The sequence below is a fragment of the Pyrgilauda ruficollis genome, unplaced genomic scaffold (assembly GCF_017590135.1).
Source record: "Pyrgilauda ruficollis isolate IOZ18807 unplaced genomic scaffold, ASM1759013v1 scaffold85, whole genome shotgun sequence".
NCBI classification, from domain to species: domain Eukaryota; kingdom Metazoa; phylum Chordata; class Aves; order Passeriformes; family Passeridae; genus Pyrgilauda; species Pyrgilauda ruficollis.
Genome location: NW_024530488.1, coordinates 588,194 through 611,593, shown reverse-complemented (window position 1 = coordinate 611,593; position 23,400 = coordinate 588,194). Strand labels below are relative to the sequence as shown.

The window sequence follows — 23,400 nt, the reverse complement described above, 5'->3', positions numbered from 1 at the left end:
AGTAGAAATTAAGATTACAGTCAAAGGATCAACCTCAGAGACTTTTGATTGTTGGATAGTTCTCTTTAAAAAGTTACAAATTGCTGAGATGATGTCATAGAGAGGAATATTTTTGTCCAGGAAAAGAAATGGAAGCAGAAAAGCACAACAGGACTGTAACAGTGTCTTTGGTTGGTTGTTGGTTTGTTTTTGTTTTGCTTTGTTGTTTTATTTCAGAAGACTGAGACCAAAGAGGAATTCGTTAAAGTTAGAAGGAGGGATTTGGAAAGGCTGACAACTGAAGTTATGCAACTGCGGGATTTCTTACCCAAAATAGTAAATGGAGATATCCTGGGGACATTCCAGAAGCTGGATGCTATTGAATCAAGTGAGTAGCACCATCTTACAAGCTCTTGCAGTTTCTGCCAGAACTGCTTAGAACAAACTGTTGTGCTCCAGAAATAGCTGTACATTTTGTGGAGCTATTCCAGATTCAACTGTGTTGTTCAGTGACAGCTTCAGTAAATTAATGTGTTTGCAGTGAAGAAAATTACAAGCTGCCTTAGGAATAATCAGACATGTCAAATTAATCTTTAAAAATATTTGACTGTGGATAAAAACATATGTAGTTCAGGCAGTAAGGGAAGCTGTATGGGGAAAAATTTGTTTTCTCTTTGAGAAAAGGCAAAAACATTTTGTTTTTCAAAAGGTGACTTTCACAGAAAAAAAACCCCAACAAAATAATGGTAAATAGCAGTGGGTAAAAATTTGAAGGAAGAGTGAGTTAATCTCATATTTGGCCTGTCTTGTTTTTTTTTTTAGCTTGTATGCTTTACTAATAATAATAAAAAAAAAAGATTCTGTTATAAAAGTATTTTTATTGCTGTCCCCAAAGTCCATTTTTTCTTTCCAAAAATAACCCCTCTCCCAACATGCCATCAGGGCCGAATAGGAGTCAGCTCCATCCCTGGTCTGTAGCTTAGCTGCAGCTGCACAGTTTACCTGGATGTGGGTTTGCTTGAAAAGGCATGGTACAAGAGACTGATTACAGAGGGTGTGTCTCTTCTAGAATACCAAGTGATAAATGGAAAATTAATTTGCAACAGGTAGCTAAGGAGAAGCAAGGTAGGGCCTCAAGGCCTGTGTCTGACAATGTAATATATTGGGGCAGAGCTTCCACCTGCCTCAGTGATCCACTTTTTGGGAAGATTCTTCCATGTCACAAGCAGTGGATAGGATCTGGAAGTGTTCTCTGTGGCAAGGCATCAGGGACTGTTTCCAGTTACATTAAGTGTTCAAGATCCTCAATTAGTCGTTACTTACTTGTCTTGGGATTCCTCTCATTGATCCTTCTTACATTCCTTGTGCCAGGCATCAAGGAGACACTGTCCATCCAGAGCAGGCTCATGGCATCAACATGGGGATTTTAAGACTCCTTCAAATGTTCTGCTGGCTGTCCAGAATTTTCTGGGTCCTCGAGGGTAGGACCTGAAGCTGAGACAGCTTTTGAATTCTCTGGAGTCTTTCTCCACAGTGGAGATTTCTTTTGCAGGTCATGAGGTCATCTGTGTATTTATTCAAGCTCTGGCCACGGTGTGCCCCTATAACTGGACAAGTCAAGTGGAGATTTTTGCTGCTCCAGTCTTCTCCTACCTCTGCAGCATGAAATAAGGCAGACTGAAAGGAGGCTTTGGAGCATACAAATCACTAAAGGTGGGACATCACAGGGACACAAACAGCCTTCACTCTCAGAATGGTGCTGTTTGCTACATACAGCTTCTTGGTGTGGCATGTGAAGCTCACAGGAGTCCTGGCAGCTCCTAGAGATATTTTTTAATGTTCTTACATTAAGCCTAATGTGTGATTTGTACATCTCCAGACTTCCATCAGCTGTTACAGTTTTCTGGGTACTTGAGCAGCAGTCTCCATTCCCTCAAGAAGTGCAGATTACAGTCAGAGGCTTTCAACACCTCTAACCCATTCAGTCAGAGTCTTGAACAGCTTTGAGAAACCTTGAGATCTTTGCACATTTCCCTGGTGTGCAGGCCAATAGGACACCCATTCCTGTGGCTTCCCGGGGGTGATCTCTCAGATCTGAGCTGGCAATGCTCAGTGCAGCCAACACCTGCTTTTCAGGCTGCTGTCAGGGTCTTCATTAAGATTTTTGCCAGGGTAATTCTTCATTTCTAAAAGAAGGTTCTGTTTTGTTCTTATTACCCTTCTCAGGAAGAGTGCTTGGCTCCAGAAGTTTTAGAAATACAGCTCCAGCAATTTTTCTGTATTATTATGATATGTTTAGTGGAACTCACTCCACTTGGGAAGTGTTAAAAATAGCATTTAACATTGGTCTGGCATTTGGATCACTAGAGTTGGAGTTCCATCACTTGTTGGCATTCATTCCTATTGTACTCAGTTGTCCACCTTCCAGAGCTTTGAGATTAGATCTGTGGTCCAGAAAGTCTCCCAGTATGACCTATAACTTTCTGTGGATGAGACCAAGTGCACCTCTCATCTGAAATGGGGGCCTTCTCTTCTTTCCTGTGCCCAGTGTCTTGTTCTGCTTTGGAGTCTCTACCTAGAGAGCAAGTGCCACTTCTTCCCAAAGTCTGATTTACCACTGCAGTGGTGAAGTTACGTATTTCTTCTTTGTGTGAAGGCACCATTTCAGGTTTTTTGTTGCTCATCCAAGTTGGTAGTGAAAGCTGCTTCTTTCTCTTCAGAGCAAAGGCACGGCTGGGAGAGCTGACTGGGCATAGCAGGGAAGTTTCCACAAATAAGGAAGTAAGTCTCTTTTCCACAGCTTCCTCTATTGTCCTTTTTTGCCCCTTCTACATAAAACATTGTGATACCTTAGAGGATGTTGGCACATCCTTCTTTTATCTGAAGCCCTTTAAAAAGTCCAGGTTCATTGTGTTAACAATAAGTAGTCATTACTATTCCCCTTCTGGCTCAGGTTTGGTTCTGGGACCTTTGAAGTTTGCTGGAGAAGGATGTGGCATCTTTGTGTGTCTGCTGGATTCAGGCTGGATCCATCCTCTCAAAGACTGGAAGTGATTCTTCTCTTTCTGGAGAGCTTGTTTCCTTGCAGGAACAGAGATTTTCACTGAATGAACTTATCTGGCAAGGCTCTTGGCCTGCTGTAGGTAAGCAGAGCATGTTCTACTCCTGCTCAAGACATCTTGCTGTCAGCTTCTTAGGACTCACAGCCACATAGTCAGAAGTGCATGAGACTGAATTTTCTTCACTTGACAGAAGGGAGGTTTCTTGCCACTGACCAGAGTTATCCTCAAAAACTCAGTTTAATCCATTTCTCCCTTCATTCTTTTCCTTTGGACTGCGGATTGAAAAGAAGCAAGTTGCTCAGAGAGCGTGTCCTGGCACAGAGATGTTTGTCAGCAGTGAACCCTTGCCTTGCCTCTTTGCTTTCTGCTAAAATGTGTTGCTGGCTTGGAATCACACAAGGGCTGAGTGGAAATATGTTCTACCTCTTCAGATAAATCAGCCACAAACAGCTTTTCTCCTTTTATACAGGCTACTCAAAGCAATGTGTGTATACTTAAGATGATAAACTTGTCAATTAGGACCAAAACAGGAAGGTATTTATTTTCAAATCATGTGGAACTACTAAATAGAATGCCAGAAGCCAAGTCCTTTGTTTAATAAGAACATATTTGGATAGTTTTTAATTATGTTGTCTTTTTATGATAGAATTTGATATGATTTTTAGTAATTACATTAAAAAATTCTGTCACATATTGGGGAAAGTATTTCAAGTATGTTAAACTGTAGACCAAGCTGTCATGTTCAAGGGTATGGTGTTTGAAGTAGGGTGTAATTCATTTTTTTAAACTAACCAAGGTTACAGTAGATGCTGTTTGGATTTTACTTTTTTGAACTACTTAAACATGTTTCCTTTTTTCAGTATAAATGCTAAGCATCCACAAGTGTGGTTTTTTAAAGTAAGATACAATACACATCTATTATTAAAACTGTCCTTCAAAGAGAAATTTTTTAAACAGGCATCATGCTGGTGAAATGGAATACTTTTAACTTGATTTCTGTTCACTAAAATAAAGTGAAATTAGAATGAATTTCTGATAACATCAAATTTGATAATATCAGAAATTAATTTTATAAGGGAATAATAAAATTTGCTTGTAACTGACAAAATGTTTAAATAGTTTATAATCATGGAATCACAGAATGTGTTGGGTTGCTAGGGATCTTAGAGATCATCCAGTTCTAACCTCATTGCCATGGGCAGGGACAGTGTTCACTAGCCCAGGTTGCTTATACTACTTTATAAATACTATTTTAAAATATTTGGAATAGTTGCTTTTCGTTCTTGCTATCCACGTAAGTTGTAAATTGTAGATTGAAACACTCACTTTTGACTACTGTTGGTGTTTTTCTTTTGTTTTTAATATAGTCACTGACTTAGGTGAAATTTCACTCATGGAGTTTTCATGGAAACCAACATGAAAACAAAATAGAAAATAGAGTAAATTTTAAAAAATCTTCTCAACCCTGAGTATTTAACAGCCAGATGTGATCCTTTTAAATCAGACATTGGTTTGCTTTTTCAGAGCTGTTACCACACAGCAAATTGTGAGATTCCCGTTTGGCCACGGGGAGGTGATCTCGCACAAGCAAACGGCTGAGGCACCTCGGTAAAGTCACACTTGGTGGATTTCTTTGCTTTAATGCAGGCCCGATGACCATAACGTGTTCCTTCTTTCTTTTATCTGATTTATCCTGTCACAGGCCTGGAGAAGAAGGAGGAGGAAACAGAGCAGCTGAGGATGGATTGTGAACACTTTAGAGCCCGTTTGGAAACGGCCCAGGCAGATTGCATGAGAGAGAAGAAGGTAGATGTGCTGCCAGAATATTGATAACTGTGTGTTTGAGTTCTAATAACAAAAGCAGAAGTGATAAAATTTTCATTTTCCTGTCACAAATGAATCCTTGGTCTCAAATCTATTTGGGATTTCTATCCAAATAGTCATCCATATCCATATTAACATGTTGAAGTAAAACACTGGGTATTTGGGAAGATTGTGGCATAGCTAGAATTAAAAGGTCCTTCACAGAACCAGTTCTTGTGAATTTAACATTGCTAGAACATATTTGCAAAGAGGACAATAGGAGATAGTTTCAGCAGTGCAATGTACATGAAAGCAGCCTCTCTTGGTTTGCTGTGAGCTGTGTAACTTTGTTTAGTGTTAATAATCTTTCTCAAAGCACCTATTGATCCAATTGCCATGTACAGCTGAGAATCAAGGAGCAATTTCAGGGCTCCTCTTGCTCTGTCAATATTGTATTTAGTGATTATGAGAGGAGAGATTCTTAACAATTAAGGAATAGCAAAGACATCGACTTCTCAGTCTGTGAAGCCATTTGGGTTCAAATGATTCTCTGTGAGAATCAGTGGTGATTATTTCCTGCAAAAGTTCACTTCCTTGGAGCCTTCCTGCAGTAGTTAGCAGTTGGGGTTGTACAGCTGGCATTTGCCAGCCTTGGGATTGCACAAAGACAGATGAACCACAAAACTTACTTCATTTTTGAAAAGGAATAATGAAGAGTTCAGAAATGCACTTTCAGTACATATCTGTGTAGATTAAACACTCTGGAATAAAGTTTGGTATGATGGAATAGTTGTCAATCTGGATATTCCTTATTTCAAAATAAATGTCTTCTGGGATCAATGTTGCAGTTCAGCAGTAAGTACAGAGTTCATTTTGCTGTGCACTGAGGTCTTTAGTTGCAGGATAAAATTCCTGTAAAATTGAATGCTGTTGCTTTGGATATTAATGAAGCAAGTCCCACCCATGCTTCTTGTTAATACTACAAATAAAGGGCAGGTGGTTTGAGTTTATGATTTCTTTTGGATGAGTTTCACTTAAAGCATTCGTAGTTTACTAGGAGCAGTTTTGGTGTTTCTGCTCAAAGCTCTTCTCTTCATGTCTTTGTTGTGCATGTGTGGCAGTTGTGTGACTGGGTTCTGTTCAGTGCCAGGAAGGTGTATTTCAGTGGACTGTGCTCATGATGTTGTGAAGTCCTTTAGCTTTCAGGATACAGCAAGATGGTGTGTGTACATGAGTGATTTTTGTTCCTGTTAGTCACTTTTCTGGTGTTTTTCATTTGGTTGATATTCTGCTTTAGGCATCCTTGTGTGGAGTTTCTGAATTATTTTCTACAAATTTATCTTCTGAAGGAGAAGAAAATTACTCACTGAAACAAACATGGAATAAATGCATTTCTGGTTGAGCAGTGTCCTTTTCTGAAGCTGTCATAAATCAACATTTTGCATTCCAAATTCTCTGTGCAGAGCTGTGTCACTGATTAGGGAATTGCTGTGCTTTCTGAACCTGAGCAAAACTTGAAGTGCAGATGTTATTCTTGGCTGATGTCTCCTTTGTCTGTCTTCTTACAGTTCCATACTTGGGCACTGCTGTGTTCTTGTGCCTTGACCTTTTCCTGAAGATGGTGGTGTTGCATAGCACAGGGATTGTTGATGATGTGAGCCCTTAGGAGTGTTGCTTCCAGCCAGGTTATTTGCTTTTGCAGGCTCCATTTATTTTTCTGGCTCTTGCATGTACTATTTTGTTTTCCTTGCTTCATGTCTTTGTTCCGATGTTGCTTTTGATCTATTAAAAATTCTGGCATTTTTTCTGCTGGCTTTGCATGCTTTTGGGGGATCTAGATTTGGTATTACTGGGTTTTATGTCTTACTCAGTATTAGCATCCAAATGCAAATAAAATGTATTAAAGATACATTTCCCTAATACTAGGACAGTGTGGAAAAGACAGGGAGAATATAGGGATTAGGCAGGAAGATGCCTGAGGACATTTTGTGGATGCACATGGTGGCAGAAAAGCTGATAGGCCTGGCAGTGAGTCATGTAAAAGATGGAATTTGGCTAATTTGCTTAAAAGTGATCAAAGTATTAAGAAATAAGAGACTTTTCCTGAGAGTTTCTGCCTATGGAGTCAGCAGCAAGTGTCTTTTGCCTGTATAGGTGAGAGAGACTCCAGAGAGTAAACACACACAAAAGTCTGCTTGAGAAATTAAAGTTGAACTTTACAAATCCTCACCTGCGTGTTCCATCAGCAGCAGTGCAAATCAGGCTGGTAGGTGTGATCAGGAGGTAGTTGGTGAAAGAGCACACACAACTCTGTACTGGTTGACAGCATATTATTTAAATTTTCAGATGAGTTTACATTTCTATTCTTTACAAACCCTCAACATGAAGCGTTGAGGTGAACCCCAAAATCAACAAGATACTTAAAGTCTTGATGACAATACATGATTGAAAGTCTTGTTCTGTTTAGCTACTTTCAAAATTGACATAGAAAAGATTCCTTCCCATTTCCCCATACTTCATCCTGATAGCCAAACACACTGGGAAGGCTGAGCTGAGGAAGGTGTTTTCTGCAGTGAATTTGAAAATATCATGTCTGTAAAATGGGCAGAGTAAGATCCTTCTGTTTTTTGACAGTGTGCAATCTGTGATTCTCTCTCTTTTAATACTTGAGTTAGCATAATTGTTCTGGACTGGCCTTGATCTTTCCCTGCAGCACTAATACCACCCTGCCTGGTTAGCTGGGAGTCCACATCCACCCTGAGACACAGGCTGCAGAATTCCTGCCGTGATCTCCCTGTCTGTGCTGGCTCTAAACCAAGAAGTGCAGCAGCTTTGCTGCTCCTGTGGCAGCTGGTAGGAAGCCAGTGAGACCTAGAATCCCGCCCAATTCCATGATATTCTTCCAGCCAGCTTCCCTTGTGATTGGAGAAAAGTACTGCCAAATGGAGGTTGTGCTCTGGTTCTGTAGGGTTGATCTATTCTCTCTTTATGCTTTGTGGCAAGAACCACTTAGCAGGTCACTTAAGTGATCATAGAATCATTGTGTTACAGAATAGTTTGGATTGGAAGGGATTTTGTAGTGGTTTTACCTCATTCCAGCCCCTCTGCTGTGGGCAGGGACAACTTTCACTAGATCAGGTTGTTCAGAATCTCATGGATGCACAGTGGTACCTCAGCTTTCTTGCAATGGAAGGTTCTCCAAACTTCAAACCTTAGGTGTGTGTTTTGGGACTCTGTCTTGCTTTACCACTGCTGCTCAGGACTACGCCAAGAGAAAAGAGCTGGAAGAGACAAGAGTATTTATCCTGGATATCCAGCAACTGTTCCTTCCACGTTGGCTAGAACAGAAGCCTGTTTTGAAAAACAAAACAACCCTCCCCTCCTGTAAGATGTTTCCTGTATCTTTTGGAAGGTGTCAGGGAAGGCTGGCCCCTGATGCTGAAATCCCCTCTCTCCTGAAGAGACAATGGAGCTGTTTGCTCAGGGGGAGATGTCTCCTGCCAGGCTTCTCTAGGTGCCACTCAGTCTCTGTGGGTCACTTGGTTTGACCTTGTGGACAGTTTCTGGTTCCTGTCAGCCTGCATACTTAGAGACAGCTCAGGAGAGAAGGAATGTGTCTGCAACAGCTCTGGGTTACCCTCCCTTTTCAGAGATGGCCATGATTGTGTTTCTGGTTCTGTCCCTTAGCCTAGAAACTTGGTGTGGCAAACGTGAAGTGCAACCAAAATTTCCTTACGCTGTTCCAGGAGAAACTGGACCTGCGGCAGCAGCTGAACGAGGCCAAGCAGCAGCTCCTGCAGCAGGCAGAGTATTGCACAGAGATGGGAGCAGCAGTGTGCACCTTGCTCTGGGGGGTGTCCAGCAATGAGGAGGCTGTGAAGTCCATTCTAGGAGGAGTAAGTATGGCAGGTGAATACTGACTGCTGGGAATGCCCTCAGGCCTTTAAAACAAGGACCTTTAAAATAAGGGCTTTGCTGTCGAACACACTTAAAGGATGTATTTCAGAAACTGACTGGACAGCAAAAATGTTTTCTGGTTTTCATGTTCTTTGGGAGCCATCAATTCTCTTTTGAGAAGGGTTGGAGCTGTGAAGTGTTATGAATAAATGCAGTAATTATTTCTTTTGTTACCAAATGAGGGTTATCTGTTTCCCACCACACACTGGAAGCAAGACTACAGTTAGTAGAATGTAAATATCTTCACAAGCTAACAGAAGGAGAGAATAGTTCCTGGGCACATGCAGGAGTTTCCATGCCTGTGGAGAGCTTGGAGGAGCTATTTCCATGAGAAAAGACAGATCCATTGTTTCTCAGCTTCTTAAAATCTTTCTGCTGCCTTAATACATGAATGACTCTTGGAAATTGAGACCCTCACTGCTCGTTCGTCCTATTAAATCATCAATATTAAACATGGGCAAGTAGACTATTAAAAAAAATAAAACCCAATAACAAACCAGAACAACAACAGTTAATGACAATGGCATTATTGCAGCTATCACAATTTCACTGCCAAGTGCAGCTGATGGAATTAGGAGGGACTAAGGAAACAAGCCTGATAAAAATATGATTTTCATTCTTGACACAGCCAACATGAGAAGGAATTGCTGTATTTAATCTGAGTGAACTGATGCCACAGTTTCTTTTGGCTTCATTTTTCAGCAGCATGATGAGCAGCTGAGTGAATAGGATTAGTTCATTTTAGTAAGTGGTAAACCAATGTGTTTGTAAGAGTTGTTCTAGCTGGGTGTTCCAAAATATAATTAAAAGTTTATATTGGATATTAGAAAGCTGTACAGTGATTCCTTATTAATGATAACTTCTGATTCCAAATCCAAGCAGCAGTTACTAGGACAAACATCTGTAAAACACTGTATAAAGCAGTTAGAATTTAAAGAACAAGGCTGGTTGTTGAAAGCAGTCTTAAGTATTAATATTCAGTTGGATTAGTTAAAAACCGTTGCCTGAGGATTTGTTTGAAGGTAAAAAACCCAACTGTTTGTGGGTGAGGTTGGTTTGAAATGCAAAATGCTTCTCCTAGTCATTTCCAGCAATCATTAAAGCCTGTTGAACTGCTGTATTTCTGGTGAAGATCAGAAGAACATTTGGAGGCATCATTTTCTCGGGATGGTGCACATAACACCGTTAGAAACGTGCCTGGGCTTGGAACAAAACTCCTAGGAAAAGCATAAATGGATTGTGTGGCATTGTGTCAACCACAGATTGCAACTGGCAGTGAGTCAGGTCATTAAAAGATGATGGAGATTTGTCATACAACATATTTGGTTTGGGTTATTTTGGGACAAGTTGTACAGCTTGTAGCTTCTTCCCTCCTCCCCTGAGAAGGTGCTGTGAACCACGCAAATGCATGAGAACATCAAGGGTGCTTTGAAACAGTTGCTGATATTTAAGCACATGGGGAAGGTGGCATCAATTCAGAATCATGTCATGCCTTACAGAACAATGCCCAAGCTTTTTTCAGCCTTTGAAGCAATACAGAAGTAGGTCTTTCTTCCAGTCCTGTAATGCAAATGGACTGAAATGATGTTAGTGACCAATATTGTTTTGTGTCCCTAAGGGTTGGGAAAATCAGAGCTTAAGCAGCAGATTTGAAATGTGACACAGGTAGTTCTCAAGGCAGTGGGGGAGAGATGCCTGCTGGTTTTGCCCATGTTCCTAGAGAGAATATGAAGAGACATCCAGAGAAACACCATGAGAGAGTTTTCAAGGTTTCCTACCTGCATGCACCAAAAAAAGAAGTACATTAATTTCCATGAGATTGTTTTGGATGTCTTTCAAAAAGCTTCAGCCAGATATGACAGGTTTCTCACATGGAAATACAACCTGGAGGTTTGATTTCAGAACAGCATCAAGGCTTGCTTCAACTTGAGAAATTTTGGATCCTACAAGGTGTTTTGCTACTTCAGTTGTCTGATACGGTGACAAACGACTTTATATTTTGTGGCAGCAAATTTTCATGTTACCTGGAGCTTTCACACAGGAGTTCCACAGACAGCAGAGGGTTCATTGCACCATCTGAGCTCAAGCACCTCAATGGCTGCTTTCAGAACCGTTCTTATCTCAACATGTGTGGGTGAGACATTCTTCAGTCCCATGAAAATGCCATCAAGTTAATAAGGGACTGTGCAGAGTGTGCAGTGTTTGCTGTTTATAAACCTGATGGGTCTCTGCTGGAACTCAGCACTAGTTAAGTAGTGGCTGTGTGGAAAGGAGGATCAGCAGAGAGAGCACCAGTGAAACCTCCAGGGTTGGCAGATAGAAGATTTTTCTTGTTTTCTGTGCAACATACCAACTGCTCAGGGTGCTTAGTACCCTCATGTTCCCATGTGAATATATATTTTCATAATGACTTCTTGGGCTCTTCATTTTCTCTCACACCCTCTTGCTTCTTGAGCTGTAGTCAGTGCTTCTGTTAAAAATGCTGTATTTGAGGAGTGGTGTCCATATAAAAACTACATCCAGCACCTGCAGTTTTACCTTTCTCCTTTTTCTCCATGATGCCTTCATTCCTGTTGTTCTGGGGCCACAGCATCATTTGTCAAGATACTGTGTTGACTGAGCCTGCTTTTTGTCCCCCCTTGCTGAAGTCATCCCACAGGAACAGTACATCTTTAATGTGGTGAATTTGCAGCAGTGGAGGAATAAATAGATGTTACCACTAGCTTTGCACATACTGTCAAAGCAGTAATTTTGTAAAAGTATGAAGATTTTCAGCCGCTTCACAAAATGAATAAACGTTCTGGCATTTCTTGAACTCTCCCATTGGGTCACTGCTTCATGAAACAATTGGAAAAATTGTTAAAGACACTGGGAAAACTCAGCATTATGGGCTCTCTGCCACACAGTTTTGGTTATGAAAGCCTTCATCGTCTGTGTGAAATAGAGTTCCAGCAGTGTTTTACTAGTCAGAATTACCAATAAACAGAAACAGGACTCTCCATCCTTCTCTGTGGACTCTGCACCTCAGGCCAGGCTCTTTGACCTGAGCTTTGTACCAGGTGGTGCTCCGTCAGCTGAGATACCTCCAAATGGAGCAGGATTCCAGCTGAGGGGAAAAGACTGTCCCAAACTACAGCTGTGCTCCTTTCATGTGCTCTGCTGTGGTGATTATTTTTTCTCACATGATGTGGTTGACTTAAGTTCAACCTGTGACCCAGGAGAGACCTCAATTTCCTTTTCCAAAGAACTTCTGCATATCTTGTTGCTGTTATTGAGCAATTAATGAGTGCTATTAGGATCCATTTGAATCCTGCTTTTTTCTTTCTGGGGACTTTATTGTTTTCTCAGGAATTTCATGTTAAGTTTACAATCTTCAGCTGACTTTGACAAAAGCTACTGCAGGAGGCCAGGTGAATGTGAAACACGTGGTGCAACTACTGCAAAACAAAGAGAAAACATTCTTACTTCTGATAATAAGCTTTCATTCTGCTGGTTGATTATATCTTATTGTGTGCTTAGGAGGTAGATATGCAGTAGTTCAGTTTTATGAATAAACGTGGCCTTGAGTGGTTTCCTGTTTTCTTCTAAGGTAATGGTTTCAAATATTAGGGGATCAAACATGTCACTCAGTGAATACATGGTATTTTCTGTTGTTTATTTGAAGTAACTGGATGTTTTAGTAATTTGGAAGATTGACCAGTTCTACTGTAGCATCTAATAATTATAGTTGCTGTAGTCTGTGTAATCTTTCTTCTCCTCCTTGCTTGCAGAGTAAAGCAGTAAAGTTTTTCACAATCACTGCCCAGACCATGGAGAGCTTTGTGAAGTCATTAAGTGAAGACATGAAACAGCAGGATTTGGATTCTGAGGAAAATCAGTTTGTATTAGCTTTGGCAGGGATTGTAACAAGTAAGTTAATGTTGTGTCTCAGAATAGCATTCCACACCTACTGGGAATGTGTATTGCCTCATAGGAGCTGCTGTAAATGCAACTTTTCAAAGTTACGTTGTCACTGTTGATATCTTGACTGACTTTCTGGTTTTCCAAAGTTTTAGCAAATTTTGTTACTGATAGTTCTGTTACAAGCACCTCTGTGCTGCCTGTGGCATTGTTAAGGACTAGACAGGTAAGAGCCACTGAGTTCTGAAATTCCCTATTGCATCCCTCAGCCTGGAGTGAAACAAGAACCATTGTACCAGTCTTGTATGCTCCCATAGTTTGTACACATTGAGCAGTTTGCTTTGTGAATCACCAGTGATGTGAACATCTACAAGATTACAAACTGCAGATGATGCAGGTAGATCAGCCCCAACTTAAGGCATGGATTAAGGATTTTGAAAGTGCTTAAAAATTTTGTTACTGTCAGATACACCACACTTCCACTGTATAAGAGAAGTAGAAGATTATACATCTGACTGCCATGCTAAGTATTTTTTTTTAGGTCTAGAAAACAAGTAAAAAGCCGCATATCTGTTGGAGAATGACTGTGCTTGGTTTGGGAGGCTGTGAGGCTGATACATCATCTGAATTTCTGTGAAACTGTAGCTATTAAAATTACACTAAAGACGTGATGCAAGATAGACAAAGCAGTGGATATTAGTATAAATAAATGATTCTTGAATGAACAGCTTTTCTGAATGTGGGATTTTTAGATGTTGGGATGTCAATAAAGATAAAATAATAAAATTATTATGTTATGCCACTGCTGAGTAGGGGGCAGGTATAAGGGAAAATAATAAAGGAAAGTCTGCTTTGGAACAGTAGCCTTTGCAAATAATTTTGTCTTTTGGTTTGTGGTTGAATAATGCCACACTTGCTGAGAGGTAGGAAAAAAACTTGTTTTGAGTAGATGTTCATAAGAGTTTTGGTTGTGTGATGTGCCAGGTATATTGAATTGAGTGGTTGTAAAACTCTGCAATCCTGTTCCTTTAAAGTGGAACCTATAATGATCAGCTTTGTTGCAGTCAAATGGATGTGGATGAATATAGCCTTTTGTTTCACAATTTACTGTGTTGCTACTGGGACACTGGACATTCTGAATAAATGCTTTGTTTACCAATGCAGAATTTTGAAGGAGCTTGACTAGTGTTTGTTGTTCACTATTTGCTGTATAGGTGAATGTAGACTGAAATTTATACCAATGCCATAGTTCATTCTTCACAGCTGACCAATCTTTTTAGTGGTCCTGATAATTAGCAGAAACTCTTGTTTGAAACATGATTTTTGGTGATGTTTTGGGCTTTCCCACAGATGTGGCTGCGCTGGCGTGTGGCCGTGAGTTCCTGGTCAGTTCCAGTCGGGAATTACTGGACACGATGATGCATCTCCTGGGAGACATGAAGCCAGGACTCTGTAACAAATTTAAAGTGTATGTTGACTTTTCTTGCCCCTTTCAAATGCATTATCTTGCAGTGCAGCTCAGGTAATGACAGCAGTTTTCCCACTCTCCCATTATTCCTTTTCTGGAGAGGAAACATAATTTTTGGAAGCTCTTTTCCCAGTAGCATTCCTTGCAGATTGACTACAAAGGGGTTGACTAGAAAGCTTTATCCAGGTTTTGTGTCTCTTGGGAAGTCTCTTAAGCACCATAAAGGTGAGCAGGGATGCCCTCTTCCAGCCTGGGAGGGGGGGTCATGAGTTTGGTGTGAAATAAGGAAGGTGTGGGGTCAAGTTTTACAACAGAGAAGATGTGGGAAATGTGAACTCGTTTTTATTCCCTCCTAATATGAAGTTTAAAATGTCACATGTCCTTAGTGAAGAAAGTGAGTTATGGAGCTGCTAAGAGCAAAAATTAAATCATTTTAGGCTCTTTAGCAGCCAGACTCACCACACACTTCAGTTTGTAAAAGGCAGTGGCTGTAAAGTGACCTTGCAATACAGCTCTAAAGGCAAGACCCTGTTGCACAGTTCAGCTACTGTAAAAGTACTTTTCAGCTGATGGAGAGATTAAATAAACAATTGTCTTTGCCTTTTTCTCCAAGACCTTACAAGCTGAGGATATATGGCCTTGGCTGAGCAAATTACTGTTGCTTAACGAGTGGCTCATATGCTGAACCGTGGGCACTGGTCCTGTACACCTGGTTCATTTGTTCATGAAGGTGGTTTGAGCCATTGTGGTGGTTTTTCCATAAATACACAAACAGTTCATGCCCCAGGCAGCTGTCCCAGCTCAGCTGACAAACAGCAGCCCTGTCAGCTACAGTAACTTGACCACATCCAGGCACACATTTAGGCAGGTTGGATGTGATAGTCATGAAATCAGGCACGGTCTCACTTTGGAGAGGTTTTATCCTGCCTAACCTCAGTGTCAGAGAGGGGGATGTCAAGCATTTGCTGACTGCCTGGGCTCCTTCCCACACTCACTGGGAGGAGGTAGTGCTGTCAGGTGATTGCTCATGTGAGGGGGAGCAAGGTGCCCTCTGAAGGTGTTTGTCTTTCCCTGTTGGGTGGTGAGGGGAAAGCTGAACAGCCTGTGCTGTAGATAGTGGCTTGATGATTTGAGATCAGTTATTTACTCTGCTTCCCAAGCACTGGGCTTGAATGTCAGTGGTAGGGGTTTTTTGAGAACATCCCAACTGAAAGAATTGTATGAGAATTTCAGTTTATTAAATAAAAGGTAATTTGTGCCTTCCTGTGTGTAAAAAAAAATCAAACCAAACAACCAAACCCAAAAAACAACCCTGAAAAGAGGATCCATGCTGTTTCAGAATGTGTGAATGGGGGAAAAATAGAAGAGGACTTTGAGAGGAGGAGGCAAGGTGTTCCTACACACACACTCTGAATTTCAGGTGGATATGTGTCTATGGGTCCAGATAAACTCTTTTTGATCGCTTCATATTGTATTAATGTAATTGGATTTGAGGGCCTTTCTTTAGAGTTTATATATCTTGGGTTGCTTGTTATTATACTTCAAAATCTGCTTGCTTTGCAGAAGAATTACCCATGGTGTTGTAAACTTGGCTGCCAGTACAGCACTGCTGGTAAAATATTCACAGAACAATCCCATGAGGTGGCAGGGAATTCAACAGGGGCCAGCTTGGTAGGCTAACAAATGGAGGGAAGCTTGGAAAAGAGGTTGCTCAAAGTGGTTGATAAGTGAGAAATATTAAGCATATGTTACAATAGCTTGAGTGCAGTGCAGTGATGATATTTTCTGATCCCCAAAGAACCAACTTTTTTTTCCCCTTACTCTGAACTTGCCATTGGATTTTAAAAAAATGCTGTTTTCTGACATTAGAACAAATGCCAGAAAGGACATTTCTTCATGGCCTTGACAGAGAATGAGGGAGCTTGATTTGCTCAAATGTTTTAGTGCAAAATGTTTCCCTGTGTTTGTCTTTCATGTCCATAATTTAAAAAAAAAGCCCTTTTTTTATGAGCTCTGTGTGTGTCTTGTCGCTGTTCAGTTTGGAAAACCTGTTCCTAACTAACAATGTATTTTTTCTTATCCCTTTGGAGAGTTTTACAGTTTCCCAGCCCAGAAAAGAAGGGTTTTGGAGGGTTGGTTGATTTGTTTTTAAATTGTTCTTTGCGTGTAAGGTTTTTTAGCTGCTGGTTAACCTTAATCAGCATTTTCATAAGCAGATGTGTCAGAAGAACTCAGTTTTCTTCTCCCATAGGGAGCATAAGCCAGGGCAAAATGAAAGACAACTGTGAGACAAGGAGATGAAGGTTGCCATAAATTCTAATGCAATTTCAAAGTTAGGTGAAGATGGACTCTGCAGTCATCATAAATAATGTTTGCACATGCATTTATATACATATTCATACATTCAGATACCTTTTTAAAACTACACCTCACAGATGAAAATGTCTGTTCATTATTCTGGGAATGCAATGTATTTTTCTTAAAGTATCACTATGGTGTTGCATGGGAAGACATCAACTTAAAATCCAATCAGTTGAAGAAAAAATTTGGCTTTTAATTTTAAATGCTGTAGTTGTCTTTTGCTTAGTTCTGAGGATTTACGATTCTTTTCTAGCTTTTATTTTCAAAAATATTTTTCTTTGCTGTGTGACAAATCAGGGGGCCAGTTCTACACAGAGCAGTATCAAACTAAGCTGATAAAGAGAGGAGTTCTCTTTTCTTGTTCTAGCAATCCTGTGTTCTATTTGGATGAATATATAAACAAAAAAATTACAGGGACAACTTGTTGCTTACTCCAAAACTGCTGTGATATCCAGTGTAGTCTGTGAGTATGGAATAAATATATCCTAGGCATCAACCTGAGTGCTGAGACTGAAATCTCAGGGGTGTCCTTGCCTTTCTGAAATAGCAGATGTGAAAGACTTTAGGTTTTCTTCTCATTGGTGTAGGGTTTGTTCAATCTTTGTAATTGTTACACAGTCAATAAACATTTGCATAATTGCTTGTAGCTGTAATTAAATGGTTAATTGCTTTTGTGGCAGTTGAAAGTAGCCAGTAAAAAAACATATTTAAACATAATAGTACATTTTATATACTAATCCCATGTATTACAAGACAAAAAGGGGCTTTAGCTGTGTATTTAGTTCTAGATTTTAAAGAAAGCATTGATAGATACAGTAGTACAAGATGTTAATTAAATTTGGCTTGTCTAAGATTATGAAATGCATAATTAAGACTCACTCCACATTTTGAAAAAAAACACCAGAAAGTATTGTTTATCCAGTAATCATTTGTGTCAGGTTTGCTTCAATAAGCACTTTTGCAATTATTGTTGCAAAAAATATTTACTAAAATGTGCTGATACTGGGGGTGAAGGTGGTTATAAAGGGCCTGGAAGTGCTTCTCTGTTGTGCCCAGGTGAGTGTGTTTAATTAAATATGCTGTTATGTATTAATGTGCCACTGCATTGGCTTGTGGGGTGTTCCAGCACTCCAAAAACCTCAGCACTTCCCTGGATCACCAGCACCAGTCCCTTTTGTCTGCACAAAGCAAACAAGTGAAATAAAAATACAAACACAGCAGCGCCTTTTTACGTCACTTTATTTCTAACTGCAAATGTCAAACAGATTAAGGGTAAAAGACATTCTCAAGAAATGTTAACATTGCCATTATAAGATGATGGTTTATTGATCATTTCCATTCTGGCTGATTATAGGTTGTGCTGTGCTCTTTTGTCAGGGCTTGTTCTGAAAGCCCAGAGCTGCAGGGGCTGGAGGAAAAGCCATGTATGGCCTTTACCAGCTGCAATTTGAGATCCAAAGCACCTCTCCCTGCTTGGCAGTGGCCACTGGTGCAGTAGTTTTAATAAATCTGCTCTTCCTTCTTTCTTCTTCTTAATAATAAAACTCAGAGCACATAAATGACACCTCTGAAAACTCAGTTTAGCCTGCAATGGGTCACTGCCTTTTCTGCTCTCTGGAGGTGTTCACAGAGTGTCCAAAAGTGTGCTGGTAGCACAGGAGCTTAAGCCATGAGACCTTGTTTGAGAATTGGATGTGAGGTGTGAAGCTCCATTTGGAATTATCATTTCCCTTTTGTTTGGACATGGTGGCAGTGCAGTGACACACAGGGATAAGAGAGAGCAGTAGCCAAGCTGGCTCCAGAACAGAGAACATTCCAGCCCCTCCCTTACGAAGAGTAAGAGACCTTCTTATTCTTTTCCACGTGTTTGGAGTATGTGATTTAACAATAGAAACAAAGGTTTGCACAACATTGCTTATATATAGTTTGAGATTTATCTCTGTTACCAAAATATAAGTTATTAGCACAGGCTTCTGCATTGGTACATGCTTGACACAAATGGCAAAAGGTGCTGAAGCATGCAAAGAAATCAAAGGGCCTCAGATCTCCTTTCTTTCAATTCTAGGCTAATGCTAATGTCACTTTACAATGTGAGTATCAACTTGAAAGGCTTGAAGTACATCAGTGAAAATCCAGGTTTTATTCCCCTGCTTTGGTGGCTGTTGAATGGTAAGTTGCTCTAAGAACCTTGTAAACTTTGACTTTCAGGATTTTGAAGACTTGCAATAGATTTTGCAAATAACAAACCAGAAATTTATATCTGTACCCTGATTAGTTTTTGACAAAATAAAAGTAAGCATAAAGGACAAATAGATGGAGGGAGAAGATGTGCATTTCCCACAACATTTTTGACACTGTATGTAATATTCCATTAATGTGAAGTTTAAGGCTGGTAGGTTTAAGAATAGGGAATGGAGAAATTTGATTAAGTAGCTTTAAAAAAAGCTACTTGTTTCCTGCTGCCAACTTTAAAATAAACTTTAAGGGGAAACTACATATCAGTTCACTACGATTAACACAGGAAAATGTACACATTAGGGGGAAGCAGCCAAGTCTGTAACTTCAGTGACCTATTGCAAAAGTGTCTGTTTCTGAAGAGAGGCCCTGTGCTCTAATGGGATTTGGGGCTCCAGGGCTGGAGAGCTGTTCCCAGCTATGCCTTTGGCCAGTGCAGGACTCCAAGGACGTCAAGGACTTGTGTTGTCACTGTCAGGTGCATGAGTGACATCAAGGCTCTGCTCTTTGGGAGGCTTCAAATCCCTGAGCAGGAGCCAGCAGGGATTGACGTTGGACTGGGCTGGCAGCTGCGTGCACAGCTCGTGAGGGACAGCAGGGGGACAGAGCTGTGACACTGCCCTGCCTGTGCTTCCTCAAGATTTATGAGGAGATTTTGGTGTGCAGACAGGACTGGGGAGGTTAATTATCCCTCTGTGCTGCTAAAACCTTGCTGGAGTATGACTGGTAAATACTTAGAGCAGCTGAAATGAGAGAGATTGCATCTGCTTTTTCCAGACATTATTTTGATGCTGAGTTTTTGAAAAAGCTGTGGTTAGGTTTGGTAAACTTAAAGCTATTTGTATAGTTCCTGGTTCCCTTAACTATTTTACAGAAAATGTAGCTGCTCAAGCTTTTCATCAAATAATTTCCTGCTGTGAAATGCCACAGGCTCTCTCTTCCAAGGTCTCAGGAAATTAAGTCATTCTTGTAAGGGAAAACACCATTTCTATAGGGATTTTTAATATATTTTGGTAAAAATGGGATCCTCAGAGAACATCAAGTACATGGTTCTTTGTTCAGCTGTGCTTTGAAATTTTACATGTCTTAGTCCAGGTTTTCCTTTTAATTGATGTTGGCTAATATATACATAAGCTGTTCCAGCAAAAAATACCAACCCAAAACACCCTCAAAGAATCGTGTCTGGCTGTGAGTTCCCAAATATGCCCTTCCAATTGTTGTGATAAAACAAACAAGGTAATAACTTGATGCAGTATGTTGTCCAAAAAAGGCTCCTAGGTCAAGTAAGAGGATGAAATGGGAAACATTTATAATTAATTTGCAGCTACTAATGGAAATAATAAATAGGCTACTCTGCAGTTTGGAAGTGCTAATTGCTTATGGCTGGGTTGTAGAAAGAAGGATGATCATGGCTAATTCTTTGACTTTTTGATAATAAACTTCTCCAGTTACAGCAAGGGAGGAAGATTCTCAGATAAAGCAGTTCTGCAGGTTCAGATTCCTGAGTTCAGAGGAAATCTGCTTTCTGTCAAGAGAGAGCTGCCTGGTTTGGATATCAGATGAGGGGTCAGATCCAAGACCTGATCTTGTTCCCATCATTTTGTGTGAGATCTCTGCAGTTTTCCAACATTTAATCTATTTCTAAATGTCTCTGCTCTGAAAATTCAGCAGCTTCCTCCCGCTCTTGCTCATCTCCTGTTTCCCTGACCAGCATCTTCAGGTTCTGGTAGCCAAGATTCAGCTCATAAATACCTGGAGCTGCTACAGTATAAGGTCCTGTTTTTCCATGCAGGAGAGTAGAGCACTGCCCTGTGCTGGCAGAGTATCTTGGATGTGCTGCCTGCCTGCAGGAAGCTTCTTCAAGGCCTGTTTTGATTAAGGCTTATGACATGACAGCTTTCCAGTTTTGTATGCTTTTGTCACCATTCCCACTAAGAGAGGCCCCAGAAATCATCCTCTGATATATTTTTTTAAATTATTTTCAGAGAATCATCCTGTTTGCTTTTCCATTGTCAATCTCCAAATGTCCATGACCTCAGCCTGTACATCAGGCCCATCTTTCTCCCACTGCCTTGTATGCAGCTGATAACTCCCTCAAATTCCTTCCCTGAGTTCTTAGTCTCTGCCTATCCTTGTTCCCTGAAGAAGAATGTCCTTCCCATTAAATGAAGAGAGGAAAATAATTGGCTTGATTTTCTTTATTTCTCTTTGTTGTATCTGAGACAAAGAGGAATTTGATTCAAGTTGTCTCACAGCATTTTTGAAGAGACAGAAATGTGCCTCGATGTTGAATACAGCAATTGGAAAAGAAAGAAGGAAAAAAATCTAATAAAGGTTCCAGTGGAGTAAGAATGTTAACAGCAAACTGTCCTACTGTCTTTGGGAAACTTGGATGAGCTGGTGTGACTTCATGTTCACTAAGAAGAATTCTTAATAGCTCTTTCTGCTGGAAAAGATCATAGGAGAAAACCAAATGTTTCTACTGCTATAGGGGAAAACCAAATGTTTCACACAATTTTTGAAGATAATGCAGGTATCTGTAGTTTTCTCACTTCATGAGGTGGGCTTTTTCTTCTTTTTTTTCTGCCTTTGTAAAACTTTCTGAAAGATGGACACCCTTTATTAACCAACACTGCTCACTGAATCCTCTGTGTAGGTATCAGCTGTGCCTGCCTACACCTTCCCAGCCTGGCACCAGCATAAAGCACATGAGTGATGACTCAGATTTCTGTCCATGGAGCAGCTTGTGGGATCAATAGAGTTCTCTTCTTGTGGAGCACCATTTGTTTGCAGAGCAGCTGTTCCCATCTTGGACAAAATAGGCAGCTTTAGTTTCCTCCATCAGCTGTTGTCCTTGTGTTGGTGTCCTGGCTGAGGGTTTCACATAACTTAGAGATTTAAAGAAGCCCTGTCCTCAGCCACAGAAAAAGAAGCCTGTATCATATTGGGTAGAAATCCACCTGAGATTTGTCAGTATTTTTTTTTCTGGTGTTTTCCATCTAAAGATGCAATAAGATCTCCATTCTGTAACTTTCAAAGAAGTGGATGGAACATTACTCTGTCAAGGATCTCTTGAAGAATAAGAAATAACAATCAGCTCAGGTATTAATAATAAAGACTAAATTTAATGGTTTTTGGTTTTGATCATGCAGAACATCTGCCAACAAATGAGTGCTGGAGAAAAGGAGTATAGACTCTTCTCTGCTTTCTGTTTGGTTGAGGTTTTTTGATTGGTTGTTTTTTTTTTAACACTGTGTGTCTTTTGTGTCTTTATTTTGGTTTTTTCCCCACTTTCCTTTTCTTTGAATGCAGGCAGTTTAAAAAATTTGTCTCTTTGGATACTTGAGAAAGCATGGAATTCAGAGACACTTTGTCAGTGACATTTCTTGTCCATAGCTGGGAAATGGCTCCAGGTACTTCATTAAACAAAACACAAAAAGAGAAATAGGACTAATTTTAGATCTTGCCCTTCAGTTTCCTCCACCACAGTTCCATGTGGAAATCCAACCTTGTTTATCCAAATTCTTTGCAAATGATGGTCTCTATTAGAAATGCTTGTATGAAGCACATTCTCACTCTGCTGCCTACACCCTCAATATTTGCTTTTCATTACTAACTCTGAAGGTTTTCTGTCTGAATTCGTTATGGCTGCGAGAGCTTTTGAAATTGCAGGTTATTTGCATGGCAGCATGTTATTTAAAAAAACATCTGGACAAACAGAACTGTCATATTTATAAACTGATGTCTGTATTAAAACAAATTTTGGGTTATAAATCAAAACCAGTCTTTCAAGTGCTCAACAATTTTATCCTCTTGTCATAGAACCATAGAATATGCTGAGTTGGAAGGGACCCATCAGGATCATCGAGTCCAACTCCTGACCCCACAAAACATCTCAAGAATCCCACCATGTGCCTGAGAATGTTGTCCAAATGCTCCTTGAACTCTGGCAGGCTTGGGGCTGTAACAACTTCCCTGTGGAGCTTTGGATGCTTATTCTAGTGCCCATCCACCTTCTGGCTGAAAAACCTTCTGACATCCAGCCTAAACTGCCCCTGATTCATCTTCATGGTGTTCTGCAGATGATGAAATTAATCTTAAGGGGGAGCATTGCCCTTTAAGACCACATCCATTTGGGTAAGTGCAGGGATGTCAGCTCTGACACAGTGTTCCCTGAGCCTCAGTTATCTGTGAGGCTGGAAGAGTGGCCAGGGCAAGTCTGATGGAATGCCTGCCCTTTTCCATACTCAGCTGCTTGCCCAGATGGAGCTCTGGGCTGTCCTTGCCATCTGAGCAGGAGCTTCTTGACAGGGTCCTTGCCCTGCCTAACAGCTCATGCTGATTGATGTTCTGTGAGGAGCGCTGTTACCCACCAGCCACAGAGCTCTGTGCAAACTCCTGTTCACTCTCATCCCCTGAGTGGAGGCCAGGCAAATTGGGACTGAATTGCTGCTTCAGTTTGGATTCTGGGAGTCTCTCTCAAGGATTTCTCTGATAAAAGCATGACAAATATGTCTCTGTAGGAGAGTGGGGAATTCTCCTTAGCTGAACTCCATGTGGGAGCAGCCACCCAGCCAGGGAAGAGAAGAAGAAACCCAGCTGTAACTCAGGAGCTGGGGCAAAAATTTTGCAGAG

The 23,400-nt window shown here is 40.5% G+C and overlaps 1 protein-coding gene across 4 annotated transcripts in view; it reads left to right on the top strand.

Moving 5' to 3' along the window:
- Window positions 1-23,400, top strand: part of LOC121364568 (heat shock transcription factor 2 binding protein) — a 31,973-nt gene that overhangs the window by 2,737 nt on the left and 5,836 nt on the right. For 2 of the 4 annotated variants that reach the window (XM_041487949.1, XM_041487950.1), the window contains exons 2-7: window positions 217-367; window positions 4,744-4,847; window positions 8,591-8,740; window positions 12,572-12,710; window positions 14,052-14,169; window positions 18,596-18,699. In XM_041487949.1, the coding sequence (XP_041343883.1) occupies window positions 217-367; window positions 4,744-4,847; window positions 8,591-8,740; window positions 12,572-12,710; window positions 14,052-14,169; window positions 18,596-18,699 (766 nt within the window). The remainder of the gene's footprint in view (window positions 1-216; window positions 368-4,743; window positions 4,848-8,590; window positions 8,741-12,571; window positions 12,711-14,051; window positions 14,170-18,595; window positions 18,700-23,400) is intronic. The other 2 variants (XM_041487951.1, XM_041487952.1) reach the window with 2 other exon arrangements.